The sequence below is a fragment of the Geotrypetes seraphini genome, chromosome 1, assembly GCF_902459505.1.
Source record: "Geotrypetes seraphini chromosome 1, aGeoSer1.1, whole genome shotgun sequence".
Lineage (NCBI taxonomy): Eukaryota > Metazoa > Chordata > Amphibia > Gymnophiona > Dermophiidae > Geotrypetes > Geotrypetes seraphini.
Window position 1 is genome coordinate 117,877,585 of NC_047084.1, and position 17,513 is coordinate 117,895,097.

The 17,513-nt window shown below is 43.7% G+C and overlaps 1 protein-coding gene across 2 annotated transcripts in view; it reads left to right on the plus strand.

Moving 5' to 3' along the window:
- The window catches only part of LOC117356829 (scavenger receptor cysteine-rich type 1 protein M130-like), an 88,204-nt gene that overhangs the window by 54,517 nt on the left and 16,174 nt on the right, over positions 1–17,513 (plus strand). For both annotated transcript variants that reach the window (XM_033936574.1, XM_033936582.1), the window contains 2 exons: positions 9,971–10,297; positions 14,692–15,090. In XM_033936574.1, coding sequence (XP_033792465.1) covers positions 9,971–10,297; positions 14,692–15,090 — 726 coding nt within the window. The remainder of the gene's footprint in view (positions 1–9,970; positions 10,298–14,691; positions 15,091–17,513) is intronic.

Below are 17,513 nucleotides of genomic sequence, written 5' to 3' on the forward strand. Positions count from 1 at the left end.
GTCCTAGACTACTGTAACATCATTTATCTAGGCGCCTTCAAGAAAGTCACCAAGAAGCTGAGATTGGTCCAAAACACCGCCATCTGCCTTATCTTCGGCCTGAAGAAATGGGAACACATATCCCCCTTCTACCACAAGTTGCACTGGCTGCCATTCGAATCCAGGGTCCTATTTAAGTTCTCTTGTATCTGCTACAAAACCGTATGGGGTATGTCGCCTGACTATCTTTACCCCCACTTCAACCTGAACTATAATAATAAGAGCTCCCGCAGAATAACTATGTTCGCTTTCCCCTCACTGAAAGCTTGTCATCTTAAAAGATTCCTTGACCGAACCTTCTCTTTTCAAGCGGCCAAACTAAACTCATGGCTCGCCCAAATTATACTTGACGCCTCTTCATACCTCCACTTTAGAAAAAAGCTCAAAACTCTACTCTTCAATGGACCAACCCGGTGTTGAAAAGCGGCAACCCCCTACCCCAGACTGTCCAGCTTAACCTGCACGATGCCCAGCTGCCTTTCAATAGGGAAGAGGCGTTTTTGCCTGGATACGTTCCTTCGCCACTGTGACTTCAGAGGCAATTTCTGCTATCAAGGCAGGACCCCCCACAGAATCCCTGGGACTAGCAGAAGCCGCCATCTTTGGGTCTCCCGGCCTGCCTTTGTCCTGCTTCTTCCGCGTTGATTTTAGGGACATCCCCACCGGTCACCACCACCAAAATCGCGCACAGCACACAGCGCTAGGGAAGCTCCCGAACGCTCCAAATTGTGGTCCAAAAGAAGTGCAATAAAATTATAAAAAGAGAGGGAGCCGAGGAGGGCGGCAGGAGAGACACCAACTAGCGTCCTCCCTGTTGCATGGCGTCATGTGATCCCCAAAACACTTTTTTTTTTTTTTTTGCAAGATAACAGGTCAGATGGACTCCTCAGGGCAGGATACTTTGGATTCATGCCCCATTTGCGGCAGTTGTTTGTCAGGCGAGCATCCATGGTTCACCTGCTGTGCGGCACATGGGGGGGGGAAGGTGGCATCAGTCTTAGCCCCCCCTGCCCTATGTGGAGCTCTAATGCTCAGTCCTTCTGAGGACCTTTCAAAAAGTCCAAAATTGGGCCGGGGTAGCGCAAGTGCTTCCCCAACAAAACGCAGCTGTGGTTCCATGCCTACAGCCCACAAAATCTCCAGCTCTAAGAAGGGCTCTGAGGAGGTAGCTTGCCCTCAAGGTCAATATTTTCATCCAGCATTTATTAATATGTATTTCAGGCTTATCTAGCCAAATAAAAAAAAAAAATTGCCAAGGCCGCCTACTATGACGTCTCTGTTGGCATTGGGGGGCCCCTTCTTCCAGGAACACGTGTTCCCAGCAGCAGGGCCATACACAGTTGGGGGACAATCTGCTCACGGATGACTCATACCTTTACTTTCTCAGACAGGCACTTCCAAAGGGGGGAATTTGGTTGCAGTCACGGATCTCTGGGACTTAAATCTGGGTGAGGCTCTGAATCTTGGGGAGGACCCCGCTGTGTGGAGACTATTCAAACCTTCCACATTAATAGGGATTATTTCAGAATCCCTTCAGTAATTGAAATTGGTGGCTAGCCAGTCTTTGACAGTGCACGAAGCAGCTGTCTTCCTCTTTTCTTGATCAGCCGGACATTGCAAAGATGCTCTTGGATTCCTGGTGGAGCTAGGTGACTGCAGACTTTGGTATCACACCCTCCTTCTGCCTCAAAGAAGCAGTTATGACACTAGGCCTTCAGCCGACCCTCCGAGGACCAAAGAGTCTCAGCATTCCTGGAGGAGTGGGCGGACTTCATCACAGATTGCTAGGTGCTGGACTTTCTGTGAGAAGGGTACAAGCTCAAGAGTTATCGGCCTCTTGCATATTTTTTTTCTGAACTCTCCAGTGGGGAGACCAGACAAACTGGCCAAAGTCAGAGTTGCTTGATATAGCACCCATACAGCTCAATCCAGAGTCCTTCTTGGTCTCCGGCAGATACTTGATATACTTTATCATGCCAAAGAGAGACTCTGAAGATTGGAGTCCAATTCTTAATCTAAAAGCGGTCAATGTGGTCCTTAAGATTCCTCGATTTAGAATGAAAACAGTGTGGTTGGTGATTCCCTCGGTAGTGACAGGAGAATTTTCTGGTCTGTATGGATTTAATGGCAGCCTGCCTTCATATTCCAATTTTTCCAGAGCACAGAAGATATTTGAAGTTCCACATCTTGCAACAGCTCTTCCAGTTCGCAGCCTTGCCCTTTGGATTGACAACAGTGCTCCAGACTTTTACCAAGGTGATGGAAGTCCACCTACGGAAACTTTGAATCCGAGTACATCCATATCATCTTGTAACTCTTCTGGAAATGTCCAGAAGTCTCTTTGTAATCATCCTGGAAATGTTCAGATGTCTCTTTTGTAATCCGCCCAGAACTGCAAGGTTGAGGCGGAATAGAAATCAATAATGTAATGTAATGTAATGTAACAATTGGCTCATCGGGCTCGGTCTGAGCCTGAATGATGCCAAGCAGTGCAACAGGTTGTCCAATTGCTGCAGAGATTAGACTGGGTGGTCAACTTTTGGAAAAGTCAACGCATTCTAATGCAAGACCTGGAATATCTCGGGGTCCATTTTGTCACTCCAGGAGCAGCTTCACCAGTTGATGCATGCTTTTCTGGACACACAAGAACTGACAGCCTCTGCAGGTTCTGGGGTAGATGTTTGTGACTATAGATATAGCTCCCTGGACAGGACTCACTTGTGCCCGCTACAGGATGTGCTTATCTCCCATTGGAGTCCGCAGAGGGATCCACTGCATGCGCTCCCTTTGGACGGCAGAGGCTCGGTGCAGTCTAGCCTGGTGGTTGAATCCTCTCTCTCTCTCTATCCGGATGAGTTCCCCTCCGGATTGTCACCTGGGCTATCTGGACAGACCATAAATCAGTATAGCAACTGAGGATGTAACCATAAACAGTTGAATAAATGCAACAAACTCCCACTTGAAAGAATAGTTCTAAGAAATAACAGCAGTATTGGGAGAAAAAAAACCTCAGGAGACCTTTAAAGCTACAGAACTGCCTGAGCGTGATGAATGTAGTAGGTGATGTCTCAATCATGGGTCAAAAAAACTCCATCTGTAAATCACTTAAGAATGACTAAAGTTCACTTTATGTGATGCAAATTTAAAGAGCGCTTAAATTTAAATAATAGCTCTTATCTTAACGAAAATGCCATCACCAGGAATTTCATGCCCTACGGGGCCTCCGTTTCACCATACAAAATGAGGCTTCATAGGGACAGTGCTGTAGTATCTAAAGGCAAAGAAAAATTGGGACAATCAGACTATCAAAGTGACCAAAAAGAACACTAACTAGTGCTTCAATTGAGAGCGCCTGAGCGCTGAGACCTGGTGAGAATATTTGACCAATCCTAATGTGCCACATCATGCTTGTGGTCCAATCAACTTCATTTGCCTCTGCTAGTGTAAAAAGCTCAATGGAAAGGACTCGGTAGAAGGCACCCCAATCAATCCAAAAAGACTCTCGGCGTCTAAGAGTCAAACCACGGTCTTCTCCACGTAAATTTTTGTGCATTACATCAATTACAAAACAGAGTGCCGTATTTGATGGCATATAGGACGCACTTCATTTGTTATACATATTTTTAAGAAAAACAATTTCTACATTTTTTTCATGAATTTCGATAATGATTTACTGTACTAATTTTATTCTTATTTATGTCTACAAAAAATGTAACTAGGGAACACTGTAGTTAGGTACCTTTTAATCTTCATCCTCAAAACCCAGAAACAACGTGACACAGTCTTTGCAGCGTCCAAGAGAGAGCAGAAACAACATGACGTGAGTGTACAGTGCGTACTTGTGAGACCTCATGGCATCCGAGAGAGAGCAGAAACAATGTGACGTGCGTGCACAGTGCGTACTTGTGAAACCTCGCAGCGTCCGAGAGTAGAAACAACGTGAAATGCATTTACAGTGCATGCTTGTGACGCGCATATACAGTGCATACTTGTGAGAACTTGCGGCGTCCGAGAGAGAGCAGAAACAATGTGACGGTATATTAATATAAACCAGAAGTTTCAGACTGACTGAAATTTCAACTCATAATTTTGATTACCAGCATATAAGACGCACCCCATATATTTTTTTTTTTTCAATATACAGTGGTGCCTCACACAACGAACTTAATTGGTTCCAGGAGCAAGTTTGTTATGCGAAAAGTTCGTTATGTGAAACGCGTTTTCCCATAACAATACATGTAAAAAAAAATAATTCGTTCTCCCTCCCTCCCACTGTCTGTCTGTCATTTTTCCCCATTTCCCTGTGCAGCAGCATAAGGGGTTAGGGAGTTTCTCAGGCTGGCAAACTGTCTTCTCCTCTCCCTCTCTAATGCTCCTCCTATGCTTTCCTTTTCTGTTCTCTTCCTCCTTCACCATCCCCTCCTCTTTGTCCAATCTCTCTCTCTCTGCTTCTCTCCTCCTCTCTGATTTTCTTCTTCTACCTTGCCTCTCCTCCACCCTCTGATGCTCGTCTCTCCTGATTCCCCCCTCTGGTGCTGGCCGACTCGTGGCTGGCACCCATTGGCTGCTGCGCGCGAGACCTGCCAGCGGCCGGATGCAATGGGAAGCAGTCATCTGTTGGAGGCTGTAGTCGGGAGTCAGCACCGTTAAAGCTGGTGGTCGCCTGTTTGAAAACTGTCACGCCGCTGGACCCGGGAGGCGACAGAGAGCAACCGTTGCCAATCCAGCGCGTCTCTCCCCGTCTCCTCCCTGTGCGCGCATGCTCGCTCTCAGGCCTCCCCTCCCCACCCCACCCCACCATCCTAACTCATACCTGAGGCCGTCCACCACCAACACCACTTCCGCAGCTCGCTCGCGCTTCGATACCCCGTCCCCTCTGACGCTGGAAACAGGAAGTGTTTGGGGGGGAGGGCTAGATGCTGGATAATCGGGGGAAACAAGTGAGAGAGGGCAGTTAAGTGCAGTGCCTGCGCGGAAGGATGCAGCTCGGGCGACTTCGTTGTGTGAAACGAAGTCCGTTGTACGAATCAAGACAAGAAGTTCGTTGTGCGCAGCGTTCGCTGTGCGAGGCGTCCGTTAGGCGAGGCACCACTGTATGTTTTATTGATTTTACAAGAAAATACAAAATACTCAAATATACATAGTGTACAACAAAGTGCCTGGATACCAGAACTCATCCAAACTTCACCGTATACCTGAGCCCCCACCCATCCCCCACCCCCCGCCCAAAACCACAGCCAAAACAATAACTAGAAACAAATTCCATTCCAGTGCATTCCAAACCACAAATATCTCATACATTCAGCAAATGGCTATGTGCTCTGGGTGTTAAAGTGTCCCAAAAAGGTGTCAAACAAAGACAAAAGGTCCTTCCCAGAGCAGAGTCCAACGATGAAAAGCATAACCTCTCCATGTATGCTTAGTGTAACATTAAAGTACGCCAATGGGAAAGCATAGGAGAATCAGAAGAGATCCAGCAGTGCAAAATCACTTTTTTCCCCAACAACACCGAACGAGCTAAAAAACTCCGAAACCCCTTTGGTGCCGCTATTGGAAGATGATCCAGAGTGAACAGCATTACCGGGTCAAAAACAAAGTTATAATTCCACATAGCTTGAATATGACGGCGAAGCTGCTGCCAAAAAGTGGAGATCCATGTACAAGACCAGAACTGATGTCCAAGAGTAGCTGGTGAGTGGGAACATTTGAGGCATTGATCAGACGCACACATCGTTGCCCAGAATTGATAAGATGGAGATCGGTAGAGCCGGAGCAAAAATTTATAGTTCATTTCAAACAGGGTCACACTAGAGGACACACGGGCCGTCTTAAAGATCCCCCTCCAAATCATAGAAGCAGTCACTTCACAGGAAAGGTCCAGGGACCATTTAGTAGCGTAAGTGTCATAATAAAGTTCGCCCAAGATGACGATGATGGGATCTCAATGGAATCGGTACCTGCGCTGACAAACCCAAAGCCTCAGAAATGGATTCCATACGTTGGTCAGTAATGGAGTCCCGTGGCAAAGTACGAATATAAGAGGAAAGTTGAAGGTAAGAGAGCCAGTCGCGTTCCGTCCAACCATGATCTCTTTGAAGTTCCTCAAATGATTTCAAAGTCCCATTAGAAAGGACAATTGAAATACATATTGATTAGACAGGACAGTCCACACCTGAGAGGAGAAAGGTTCCAGTCCCGATGCAAAGTCCCCATTGCCCCTCAGCGGTAAGTAGAGAGTCACCTGAAATGGAATATGAAGTTGGTGACACAAAAGTTTCCAAAGGCGTCTCAATGGTAATAAGAAAAGATCTCTTGCAGATGATGTCTTCCGTGGCAAACACTGTACATGAAGCAGATAACTAAAATGATATGGGGCACAAAGTAAAAGTTCCTGGTGGGAAGCCGAGAAATGTCCCGTCCCCCTAAACCAGTCATTCAGATATCTCATCTGACACGCCCGAGACAATAAACGAAGGCTATGGAGACCTAAGCCACCACGATCTCTAGGGCGTGCCAGATGAAGTAATGACAAACGTGCTCTTTTTCCATTCCATAAGTATTTCTGTAAACATTTCCCAATGAGTTTATCATGATGAGCAGATAACAAAACAGATATCATCTGAAATACATAAAGCCACTGAGGCACCAGTACCATGTTATACAATGCTATTTTGCCCAATAAGGAAAGCGGATATACCCTCCAGTTCTCCAATTTTTGTACAGTGAGGCGGACAAGAGGGTCTATATTAAGGGCATACAATTGCGAGGGGTCAGGGGAAATAACAATACCCAAGTAAGTAAGATGTTCCGACGCCCAAGTAAGAGGGAAAGGCCCCTGCCACTTAGTCTGCACTTCCGGTGTTAAAGGCAATGGACTTTAGTTTATTTAAAACCATACCCGAATACATACTAAATTCATCCAGCAATTCCAATGCCCTAAGTAAGGATGAGTCTGGAGATCCCAAAGTCAATAATAGATCATCCGCATACGCCAATACCCTCAATTGTGAATCCCCCTCTAGCAAGCCATGCAAAACATCATCCCGCATTATAGTACGCAGGAAGGGGTCTAAGTATAATAAGAAAAGAAGAGGGGAGAGCGGACTGCCCTGCCTAGTACCCCTGGCTATCTGAAAAGCAGGAGAACGGACACCATTCACCAGAATACAAGCAGTTGGATCAGTATAAAGCAAGCGGACCATCTCAAGGAACCATCCCTCAAAACCCATGTACGTGAGCACCCGAAATAGGTAAACCCAATTAACCCGGTCAAATGCCTTGGCTGCATCCAATCCCACCAAAATTCCTTGTAGCCCAGAGTCAAAACGATCAGGGCCCAAAGAAACCGGCATAGGAAGTTCGCTAGCCAGCCAGGACTCCACCACCGATAGAAGCACTGCATCCGAAATGGTTTCAGGTAACCCAATGAAACGCAGGTTTCCGCGGCGGGAACGATTTTCCAAATCTTCCAATTTATCTTGGCAAGTACGCAGCTGGGTAGTAAGTGTTGCCACCGTAGTCTCCATCACCGTAGCCCCATCCTCCACCGCAGAAACACGAGTCTCTAGCTCAGTCACACGGGTAGAATTGTCCTCCAACAGCGATTCTAATTTAGTAAGCTGGGTGGAAATTTGCTCCATGCGCAGCCCCAATGCCTGGAAAATAACTTGCTGCAACTCCGATAACCTTTCAGGGGTAAACACCAGAGTATCTGCACGAGGTGCGGCCGCCATTTTGTCATCGCCGGGCCGTCCCTTCTCCCGATCTTTCTTTGCTGTTTTAGAAGCCTTAGGAACAGCAGATGAAGCCAAGAACCTGTCCATGTAATAAGAGACTCTAGCGCTGGTAAAGAGGGTCAAAATTTCTCACGTTTGTGCTCTGCAAGTAGCAGAATGAAAAGCAGGGCTCCGGAGCCAGTACAACGTGCAGCTAACCAGCTCACAGCATCACGTAATCTCCACGCACCCCATATTTTAAGCGTATTTTGAGGGGGAAAAAGTGCTTCCAATACGTCGGCAAATACGGTAATTAATTGAAACCATGTTGGTGAGAAATGCAATGCTGTACTAGAGGTGTAATGTTTGATTTGTGCTCCAACAGCCGGGTTTTCAGCTCCCTGGTTGTCATCCCACCATAAAGTTGCTCACAGGGACATTTGATCATGTAAACCATGCGATCTCTCTTGCATGTGTTAAAATGCTTTAATGTCATCTCACAAATGGAGCGTGAACCACACTTGAAATGACCATAAGAACATAAAAATTGTCGCTGCTGGGTCAGACCAGTGGTCCATCATTGCCCAGCAGTCTGCTCCCTAGGAAGCCCCTAGGTCAAAGACCAGTGCCCTAACTGAGACCAGCCCTACCTGCGTACGTTCTGGTTCAGCAGGAACTTGTCTAACTTTGTCTTGAATCCCTGGAGGGTGTTTTCCCCTATGACAGACTCCGGAAGAACGTTCCAGTTTTCTACCACTCTCTGGGTGAAGAAGAACTTCCTTACGTTTGTACGGAATCTATCCCCTTTTAACTCTAGAGAATGCCCTCTCGTTCTCTCTACCTTGGAGAGGGTGAACAACCTGTCTTTATCTACTAAGTCTATTCCTTTCAGTATCTTGAATGTTTCGATCATGTCCTCTCTCAGTCTCCTCTTTTCAAGGGAGAAGAGGCCCAGTTTCTCTAATCTTTTGCTATACGGCAACTCCGCCAGTCCCTTAATCATCTTAGTCGCTCTTTTCTGGACCCTTTCTAGTAGTACCATGTCCTTCTTCATGTACGGCGACCAGTGCTGGATGCAGTACTCCAGGTGAGGGTGCACCATGGTCCAGTACAGCGGCATGATAACCTTCTCTGATCTGTTTGTGATCCCCTTCTTTATCATTCCTAGCATTCTGTCCACCTTTTTCGCCGCCGCCACCGCACACTGCGTGGACGGTTTCATTGATTTGTCGATCAGAACTCCCAAGTCCCTTTCCTGGGAGGTCTCTCCAAGTACCACTCCGGACATCCTGTATTCATGAATGAGATTTTTATTACCTACATGCATCACTTTACACATCCACGTTGAACCTCATCTGCCATGTTGATGCCCATTCCTCAAGCTTGATTATGTCACGTTGCAGATCTTCGCAATCCCCCTGCATCTTCACTATTCTGAATAACTTTGTATCGTCCGTAAATTTAATCACCTCACTCGTTGTACCAATGTCCAGATCGTTTATAAAGATGTTGAAGAGCATGAGTCCAAGCACCGAGCCCTGCGGCACCTCACTGGTGTTTACGTATGTATGTGAATCTAGCACTATTCTATATGGTATTGTCCAAGTGGTAATTGCAGGAGATATGCACACAACTTATAGAATATTATCAAATACGCACACTTTATGGCGTTTGCAGGCGTGCAAACATATGCCAGCCATTGACCTGTTATAAATGGCAAAGCTTAAACCGTGACATGCCAAAATGGCTTCACATTAGTATTCTATAATGGCTTAGGTGTAGGGTTACCAGAATTTCCATTTGGAAAATCTGGACCCCAAGACCTGCCCAGTTCCACCCATCCCCACCCTGTTATGCCACAGTTCCGCCCCCCAATCCCGCCCTAGCCCTGCCCGAGCCCTGCCCCTCACTGCCTGCCCAACAGTGATTTCTTCCAAGCCTTTCAAAAGTGCCGGGTTTTGAAAATCTGTCCGGACCCCCAGACATGTCCTCAAAAGGAGGAATAGGCTTAGGCTATAAAGGAGGACATGTCTAGGGAAATCCAGATGTCTGGTAACCCTACTTAGGTGCCATTTTAATTTTGGCACTCAGGGCGCATCAGATGTGGATGAGAGATAATAAATGGGGACAGAAGACCAAGAGAAAAAGCATAGCTTTGCTAGGGAGAAGTTCTGAGTTCATCTACTCTCACATTTTGTTTTCCTTTTGTCTTGCAGGTATCTCCAAAGTGCGTTTGGTGAATGGAAGCAGTGATTGTGATGGACGGCTGGAGGTCCATTATCATGATGAATGGAGCTCAGTGTGCAATCATTACTGGGACACCCGAGATACGGCCGTGGTGTGTAAGCAGTTGGGCTGTGGATCTGCCATGGAAACTGCACGGTCAAATCCTTTTGGCTCTCATTTTGATCTGATGTGCCGGAACAGGGCTTTCTGTGGCGGGTCAGAGTCAGCTCTCTCTCAATGTGGATCCTCAACATCACATGGGTTTCTCTACAGTCATCTGGAAGAAGTTGGAGTCATCTGCTCTGGAGCAGATCCTGGTGGGTATTACAGATTCTTGCTAGACCAGTCCAGTCGAGTGGATTCTTCTCCCCTAGGAGCAGATGGAGGCAGACAACGTGGAACATTCCAGTGACGTTGCAAGCAGTATAAGGAGTGGTGGTTCTAGAACTTGCCAGTATTCTCTGTGCTGCGATGTCTTAATTTTTTTTTTCTTCACAGTTCTGACTTCTGTGGGCTCAGCCTGTGGCCTTTAGCCCTCAGGTTAAGTCCAGGTGGCCAGTGGAAGCTCTCAGTTTGTTCCTTCCCTCAAGACCATGACTTGGTGACTTATGGGATTCAGCTTAACTGAGCGTAGAGATTTCTGATAGGTGTAATTTAGGGTAGGGATACCAGACATCTGGATTTCCCCGGACATGTCCTCCTTTTGAAATGTCCAGGGGTGCAGAAGGCTTTTCAAAACCCGGCCCAGGCCATTAATTGAATCCAGCTGTACTCCGTAATTTGATTAATTTATTATTATTTCTTGGAATCCAACTCCCCTTGGAAATGGTTGATTCTTTCTCCTCTTAATGTGGACTTTATAGTTATAAGTGTAGAATTATTTTTTAATTTTATTATTAGTTTTCCTTTTTAAAATGTAATATTTCCTTTCAAGTATTGTTTATTCAACTTGTAAAAGAATATAAAGTAAAAAAAAAAACCAACCCCGGCACTTTGTCCGGATTTTGAAAAGGTTCTAAGAAATCGCCATTGAGCATGAGGCCATGCACGGATGCCCTCCTGCACAACAAGAGCAGGGGGCGGGGCTTAGGTGGGATGGGGGTGTAATGGGGCAGGGATAGGTAGAATTGGGCGGGGCTGGGGGGTGGGTCTAGGAGTCAGGATTTTCCAAAAGGAAAATCTGGTAACCCTAATTTAGGGCCCTATCAGGTACTGTGAAAGGTCACCTGCGGCTGACTCCCCCTCTTTTTAATCCAAGTTTCCAAGTTTTATTTAAAATTTGATAAAATGCTTATAAACATTTCTAAGTGACTTATATTAAAAGAACTAGGGAAAATACTTAAATCATACCAAACAAAACAAGGCAATCACTTACAGGGAAGAAAAGGAAGGATGTGATAGGAAAGTAACATTAAATGGGTAAGAACGTAAGGAATGGTTAAAAATGTAGCCCAAGAAAGGCTGGTTGTAACTGTGGAGGTATTAATTTAAGGATATGAAGTTTATCCAAGAACATAAGAATATCCTTACTGGGTCAGCGCAATGGTCCATCAACCTCAGTAGCCCGTTCTCATGGTGGCCAATCGAGGTCTCTAGTACCTGGCCAAAACCCAAAGAGTAGCAACATTCCATTCAGAATCCTAAAGAATAGCAAGATTCCGGAACCCCAAAGAGTATCAAGATTCCATGCTACCGATCCAGGGCAAGCAGAGGCTTCCCCCTTGTCTGCTTGCCCTGGATCGGTAGCATGGAATATTGCTACTCCTTGGGTCCTGGTCCTGGAGTAGTACCACTCTCCTAGCCCCCAAATAAAAATCAAACGGAAGAAGACTATTCAATTTTATAAAGTGGCAATAAGGAATGCTAACAAATCATTATTTCCTACTCAGATGAATCTGCCTCTCATTCCAGACGGGTCTTTAACACTTTTAGAAACTTTTTCTCTACGTCACACTGTTAATCAGGATTTTTTTCCAACTGCTTCTAACTTAGCTGATTATTTTTCAGATAAGATAATTATCATAAGATAATTAAGATTAGAAGTTTGATTATCCACAATTTACAATTGGTACTGGATCCAAGTATACTAGGGGCTAGATTCACTAAACCTTACGATACTGTCCCGACGATCTCAAAACCAGTTTTACTGGTTTGCGATCGTTCCCCGACCCGATTTGCTAAACTTCTGCCCGATCCGATCCAAATGGCATGCAAAAGTATTTATTTATTAAAAAATTTATATACTGTTTAAAAGTAGACTGTTTATATAGTTTACATCACAATGTTAAAAAAACCGACGAAAATAAAAGCAAATACATAATACCGCCTAATCAGCCCTCTAGGCGGTGTACAAAATCATAAAAGAAAACAATAGTTAAACTACAAATTTAAAAAGACAGGGGGCGACAGACTTTTGGAGACATAAAACCATAACAGCTGGAAACAAGAGGATAATAGGCACGAACTACAATTTCAAAGATAAAAGATAACAATATACATATAATCCTCAGGGAAATACCATAATGTGGAAAGAAGCGCTCATAGATAATTCATCAATTTTGACTAAAATAACTTTTAAAAGGCATCTACAAAAAGCTGCGTCATTAATAATTTTCTGAACCTACCCTTTTCACCGCAATTTCATATCTGACTCACTAAGGAGTTCCATAACTTAGTTTTCAATCGTTACATTATCATAATGAACAAGGAAAAACAGGCATCATTAACTAAACATTTACAATAATCAAAACTTCCATGCATAATTCCTTTTCAAGCCCACATTAATGGGGAGATATACTTCATTACAGAGCAAAATTTATAGGAAAAAAAAAGAATAAATTCAAGATATATTCTTAACTTAATGGGATTAATTATTGTTTCCTCTTATTCTCTATGGTTAAACAGTGATCGTTAATCATTTCTTCTCTCTAGCAAGTAAAAATTGTTGTAACTGTATTGGATCCCAAAATACAAATTCAGTGTCTTTTAATTTAACAAGGCACTTACAAGGAAATTTTAAATAAAACGATGCCTCGAGAGCCAGAATCCTAACTTTTAATTTCAGAAATTCTTTCCTCCTTAATTGAGTGGCTCTAGAAACATCTGGAAAAATCCTAACCAAGTCGCCACAAAATTTCATTCACCTGTTTTTAAAGTATAATTTCATTAATATCATCTTATCCATCTCACTCATGCATGTTATCACCAGGGTAGACCATGTCTGGATCATATCCTGACTATTCTCCCAAAACTCTGTCAAATTAATTTCAGTTGATACCAAACGATCCACACCCTGTGCAGATCCTATTTTTTTCTGAGGAATATAATAATAATTATTAATTGGGAAATTCTCCGCATTGGGTAATAGGAGTTCCATAACTTAACTCCAGAAAGTCCTCTTACCTGTCTCAACAAGTCTAAGCAGAAGAAGAAACACCGATTGGGTTTGCCAATGTGAAAAGAAGCGATTGCTGAGGACCATTCGTTTACTTTCCTTGCCAACTCTCCTGCCCTGTTCGCCCTGAAATATCAGTATCGAAATTACAACCCCATATAAAACAACCATCAAAATTAAAAATAAAAATGTAAATTAACTTTGCTTATGCATAAGAATTCCTTTTTAATTCTGTAAAAAGTGCATTGCGAGCCCGTGGTTTTAACCCGCGAGGTTAAAGCGTGTTCTGTTCGATAATCTGGCTTCGCTGCGTCGGTCACAAATAATTCCTTTTTTAAAATGTCCAACTCTTAGGGCCAGCAAAAGTAAACTGCGGCCACCTCTCCCCCTTTCTTTTGAGTTTGCTTGTGCTTTGCGCCAATGATGTGCGGGAATAAACCCCGCCCACTAAGTACATGGTAAAGGGCGAAGAGCAAGCGCATGCATAAATTGCATCGATAACCAACAAGGATACTCTGCTTATGCGTTTTGATCACTCTTACTGTAGGGCACACGTAGAATCTGTTGTGAATCGGTTGTTCAGCAGAATTCGGCCAAGAATTGCCCAACAATGATCCAAATCAGTAAGTTTAGTGAATCTAGGCCTAGGTGACAGAATTTGGGACTGCTTTCTTACAACTTGGAAGGACAAAGTTCATTTATTATTCAATAAATTTTCTAACTCTCTTGGATAGTTGCCTTTAATATCTCATGAAAGATTCCCTGCTTAGATCACTAGTTGTTTCAAAAGTCTTAGAAAAAGGACAATATCCTTCCAACTTAACTGCTAGAAATCATCGGTTCGTGTTCAAGTCCTAGCGACTTGATGAATTACAGATCTAAAAAGAAATGGCTTTGTGCTAGTCCAGTAAGGTCCTCTAGTGTCATCTCCAAGGTTGTTTTCATGGAGAGGGAGAGATGTTGGTTAGGGAGAATATGAGAACTGGGAGCAAGGGAAGCATGCAGGAGGCAGAGAGAAAGAAATGTTGGACAGGGAGGGGGCCAGGAAGGAGGAAGGGAGGGAGAAATGTTACACTGGAAGGGAGGAAAGATGACTCATGGAAGGGAGAAATGTCAGATTCTGGAGAAGGGTAATAGAAGGTTGTCTTTCTCGCCTATTTTATTATGTATGCTTATGTTGCTTATGTATGGAAATTTGTAAGCCACCTTGGATAAAGGCGGATTAAAAATGTTTTTTAAATAAATTAAATAGAACACATAGGTACCCGTAAGTGTAGTGAACATGTGTGTATTACATCCTTGTTCTGTTCTCTGTAGAAATCTCCAATGTCAGACTGGTGAACGGAAGAAGCCAATGTGGTGGGAGACTGGAACTTTTTTACAATAACACATGGGGGAGGGCTCAGTCTGATCTATATGGCCGTGTACAGTGGAACCTGCCAGAGGCTGCGGTGGTGTGCAAACAGCTGGAATGTGGACCTGTCTTGGAAGTGAGCACAAAACAGGACACGCAGGAAGAGAGAACATACAATGTAAAAAGAATAGAAGGAACTAATTCATTCATTCCAGATCATCTTCATCCAGAGAAAATAAACATTGAGTATTCCCCCATGGGTGTTTACTGCAATGGCACAGAATCATCCCTCTCGCAGTGTGGGACCAGCAGAATGAGCCGTCAGCCTTATCAGCACATGCACATTGAGTGCTCAGATTCAGGTACGTACCAGAACCACAGACCCTCAGTTCAGAATCATTCACTCAGAGAAAACAAGAGATCCCTCCCTCCCGAATCGTGGAAGGCAAAGAAAACAAACAAAGAAGGTGACTAGTTCATGCTCAGTCTCCTTTATTCGATAACTAGTGTTTAAGCCCGTTACATTAACGGGTGCTAGAATAGATGTGTAAACTTTTAGCACAATGGGGCGCTGAGGCCTTTCTTTCTTTCTTTGCTTCCTGCTCCCCCCTGTCCAGCAGCACCTCTTCCCTACTACTCCTGTCCAGCAGTAGCCCTTCTCCCTTCCTTTTACCTCCCCCGTGTCCAGCAGCACCCCTTCCCTGCTCCCCCTGTCCAACAGTAGCCCTTCTCCCTCCCTTTTACCTCCCCCCTGTCCAGCAGCACCCCTTCTCCCTTCCCTGCTCTCCCTGCCCAGCATCCACTAGCCCGGGCAGCCTCAGAGCTTTTGCTAGGCCGGCCCGCCTCACATTATCGAAGTGGGCCAGCCTAACAAATGCCCCGCGGCTGCTTGATGAAAAGGCAGAAAGTCAGCTGGCGTTGATCAGGATAATTGCACACATGCGTACTTATAGCTTTCTAGGGTTGTAAAATGAAAATGGAAAAAAATAATGATGCAAAATATTTTAATAAAATCCAAAATCTTATTTTTTATTAGATATCAATATTAGATTACTCAAATTAGCAAATCAATTGAGTATCATTTGCATCAGAGAATTATTACAGAAGCCAAAAGCTGGCCTTGCTCATAAAAAATTCCAACGTTTTACCAGTTACACGTCCATATATATCCTAAATGACGACATTCCTTCGTTACAATCCATCTGCAATCTAATTGGTCCACATTATTTGTTTCCATATAAGGCTAGCTTCATATAGGCATATCACAAATTACATTCTTATATCTAAAAAGTTACATTCTCACATTAAGCTTACATATTTTATAAAAATAAGAAATACATAGACCAATATTATAATACACTTACAAAACTCCTCAGATTTTATATTCTTTCCTGTAAATGTCAGTGTTCTTTTCTATTCTGAGATCTCTGTCTCACAAAGACTGCACAAAGAGAAGATGGAAAGGAGCAGGTACCCCTCCCATCAAGGTTCTACGTAAAAAAGTTGCTCTCTAATGAAGTAGAAAAAGTTGCTCAAGGTCAGAGGTCAAACACCATCTGTTGCCTTATCAGGATCTCTTCAGGATTTTAGATATATGAAAATCAAAATAACCTATATTCCTATCTAATCTATATTGGTTATTAACATATATTCCTATAGCTACCTAAGAAAATTTCTATTATGTAATTTTTCCTAACTTTCTGACACTTAATTTTGGATCAATTCATACCATGATACACATGTGGTTTAGATTTGTCCTTAGCAAACTCAAGTCATGGTAAACCAGGGCCCCCTGGTATGTGGATACCAGGTCAAAAGCCAACTCCTGTCTGCCTACATTTCCCTGAGGATTGGCCTAGTTCAGGCTGGTCACTCTAACACAAAGAAACTCTATAAGAAACTTAAGCTTCTCATCTGGAGTACATTTGATATGGTATTCATCAATCACAAAAATGTCTTAGCCTGCCTCCCTATATCCGTCAAGCACATGACATATATCAAATCCATATGGTAACTTAAAGTCCCTGTTTTTAAACTTTTTTGTATTTCTGATCATTTTATTCCAGATTATCCAATTTTCATTTATTAATTTATAGCTACTAATCCACATTCTCACTTGCTCTTGGATCAGGCCTTATCTAACAGTTTTTCTTTTCTTTCTAGCTAGTAAATCCTGATGCAATGTGAGAAAGTGTAATAGCTGAATTTTTTTATTTCATGTTGGCTCACTGTTACCTGCCCAGGTAAACAAAGCTGGCCCACCTCAGAACTACTTAAGGCATAGGACAAGGTCCTGAGCGTCAGAGATCGGGGCAGGAAATCAGCTGAGGCAGGCACTGCACATGCACGGCATGGCACCATGTAGGCACGGAACACGGAGATTGAAGTACACATGCACGCTAAGGGTTTTATTATAGTAGATATGACTATGACTTTTGTTTGTTCACTTGTCGGTTTCATAGGGGATCGCAGAATTGCCTCCAGCCACTGCATGTGGGTTACAAGGCAGATACTTGAACCTTATTTTACCTCAAACAATCATACCGTCTTTCTTTTGCCGACAGATGAACAAACAAAAGTCTTTTTTAAGACTAAAAGAGAAGTGTCACATGTTTGTGAATCCCTAAATACCTTGTTCTCCTCGGTTTACAAAATCAGACTCCTGAGGCAGGCCTTTTTAGGCCGAAACACAATCATGTCGAGTCAGTGTCATATTGTTTATTTAGTTATTTCAATTTCTATCCTGTTCTCCCAGAAGCTCAGAACGGGTTACAAATAGACATTT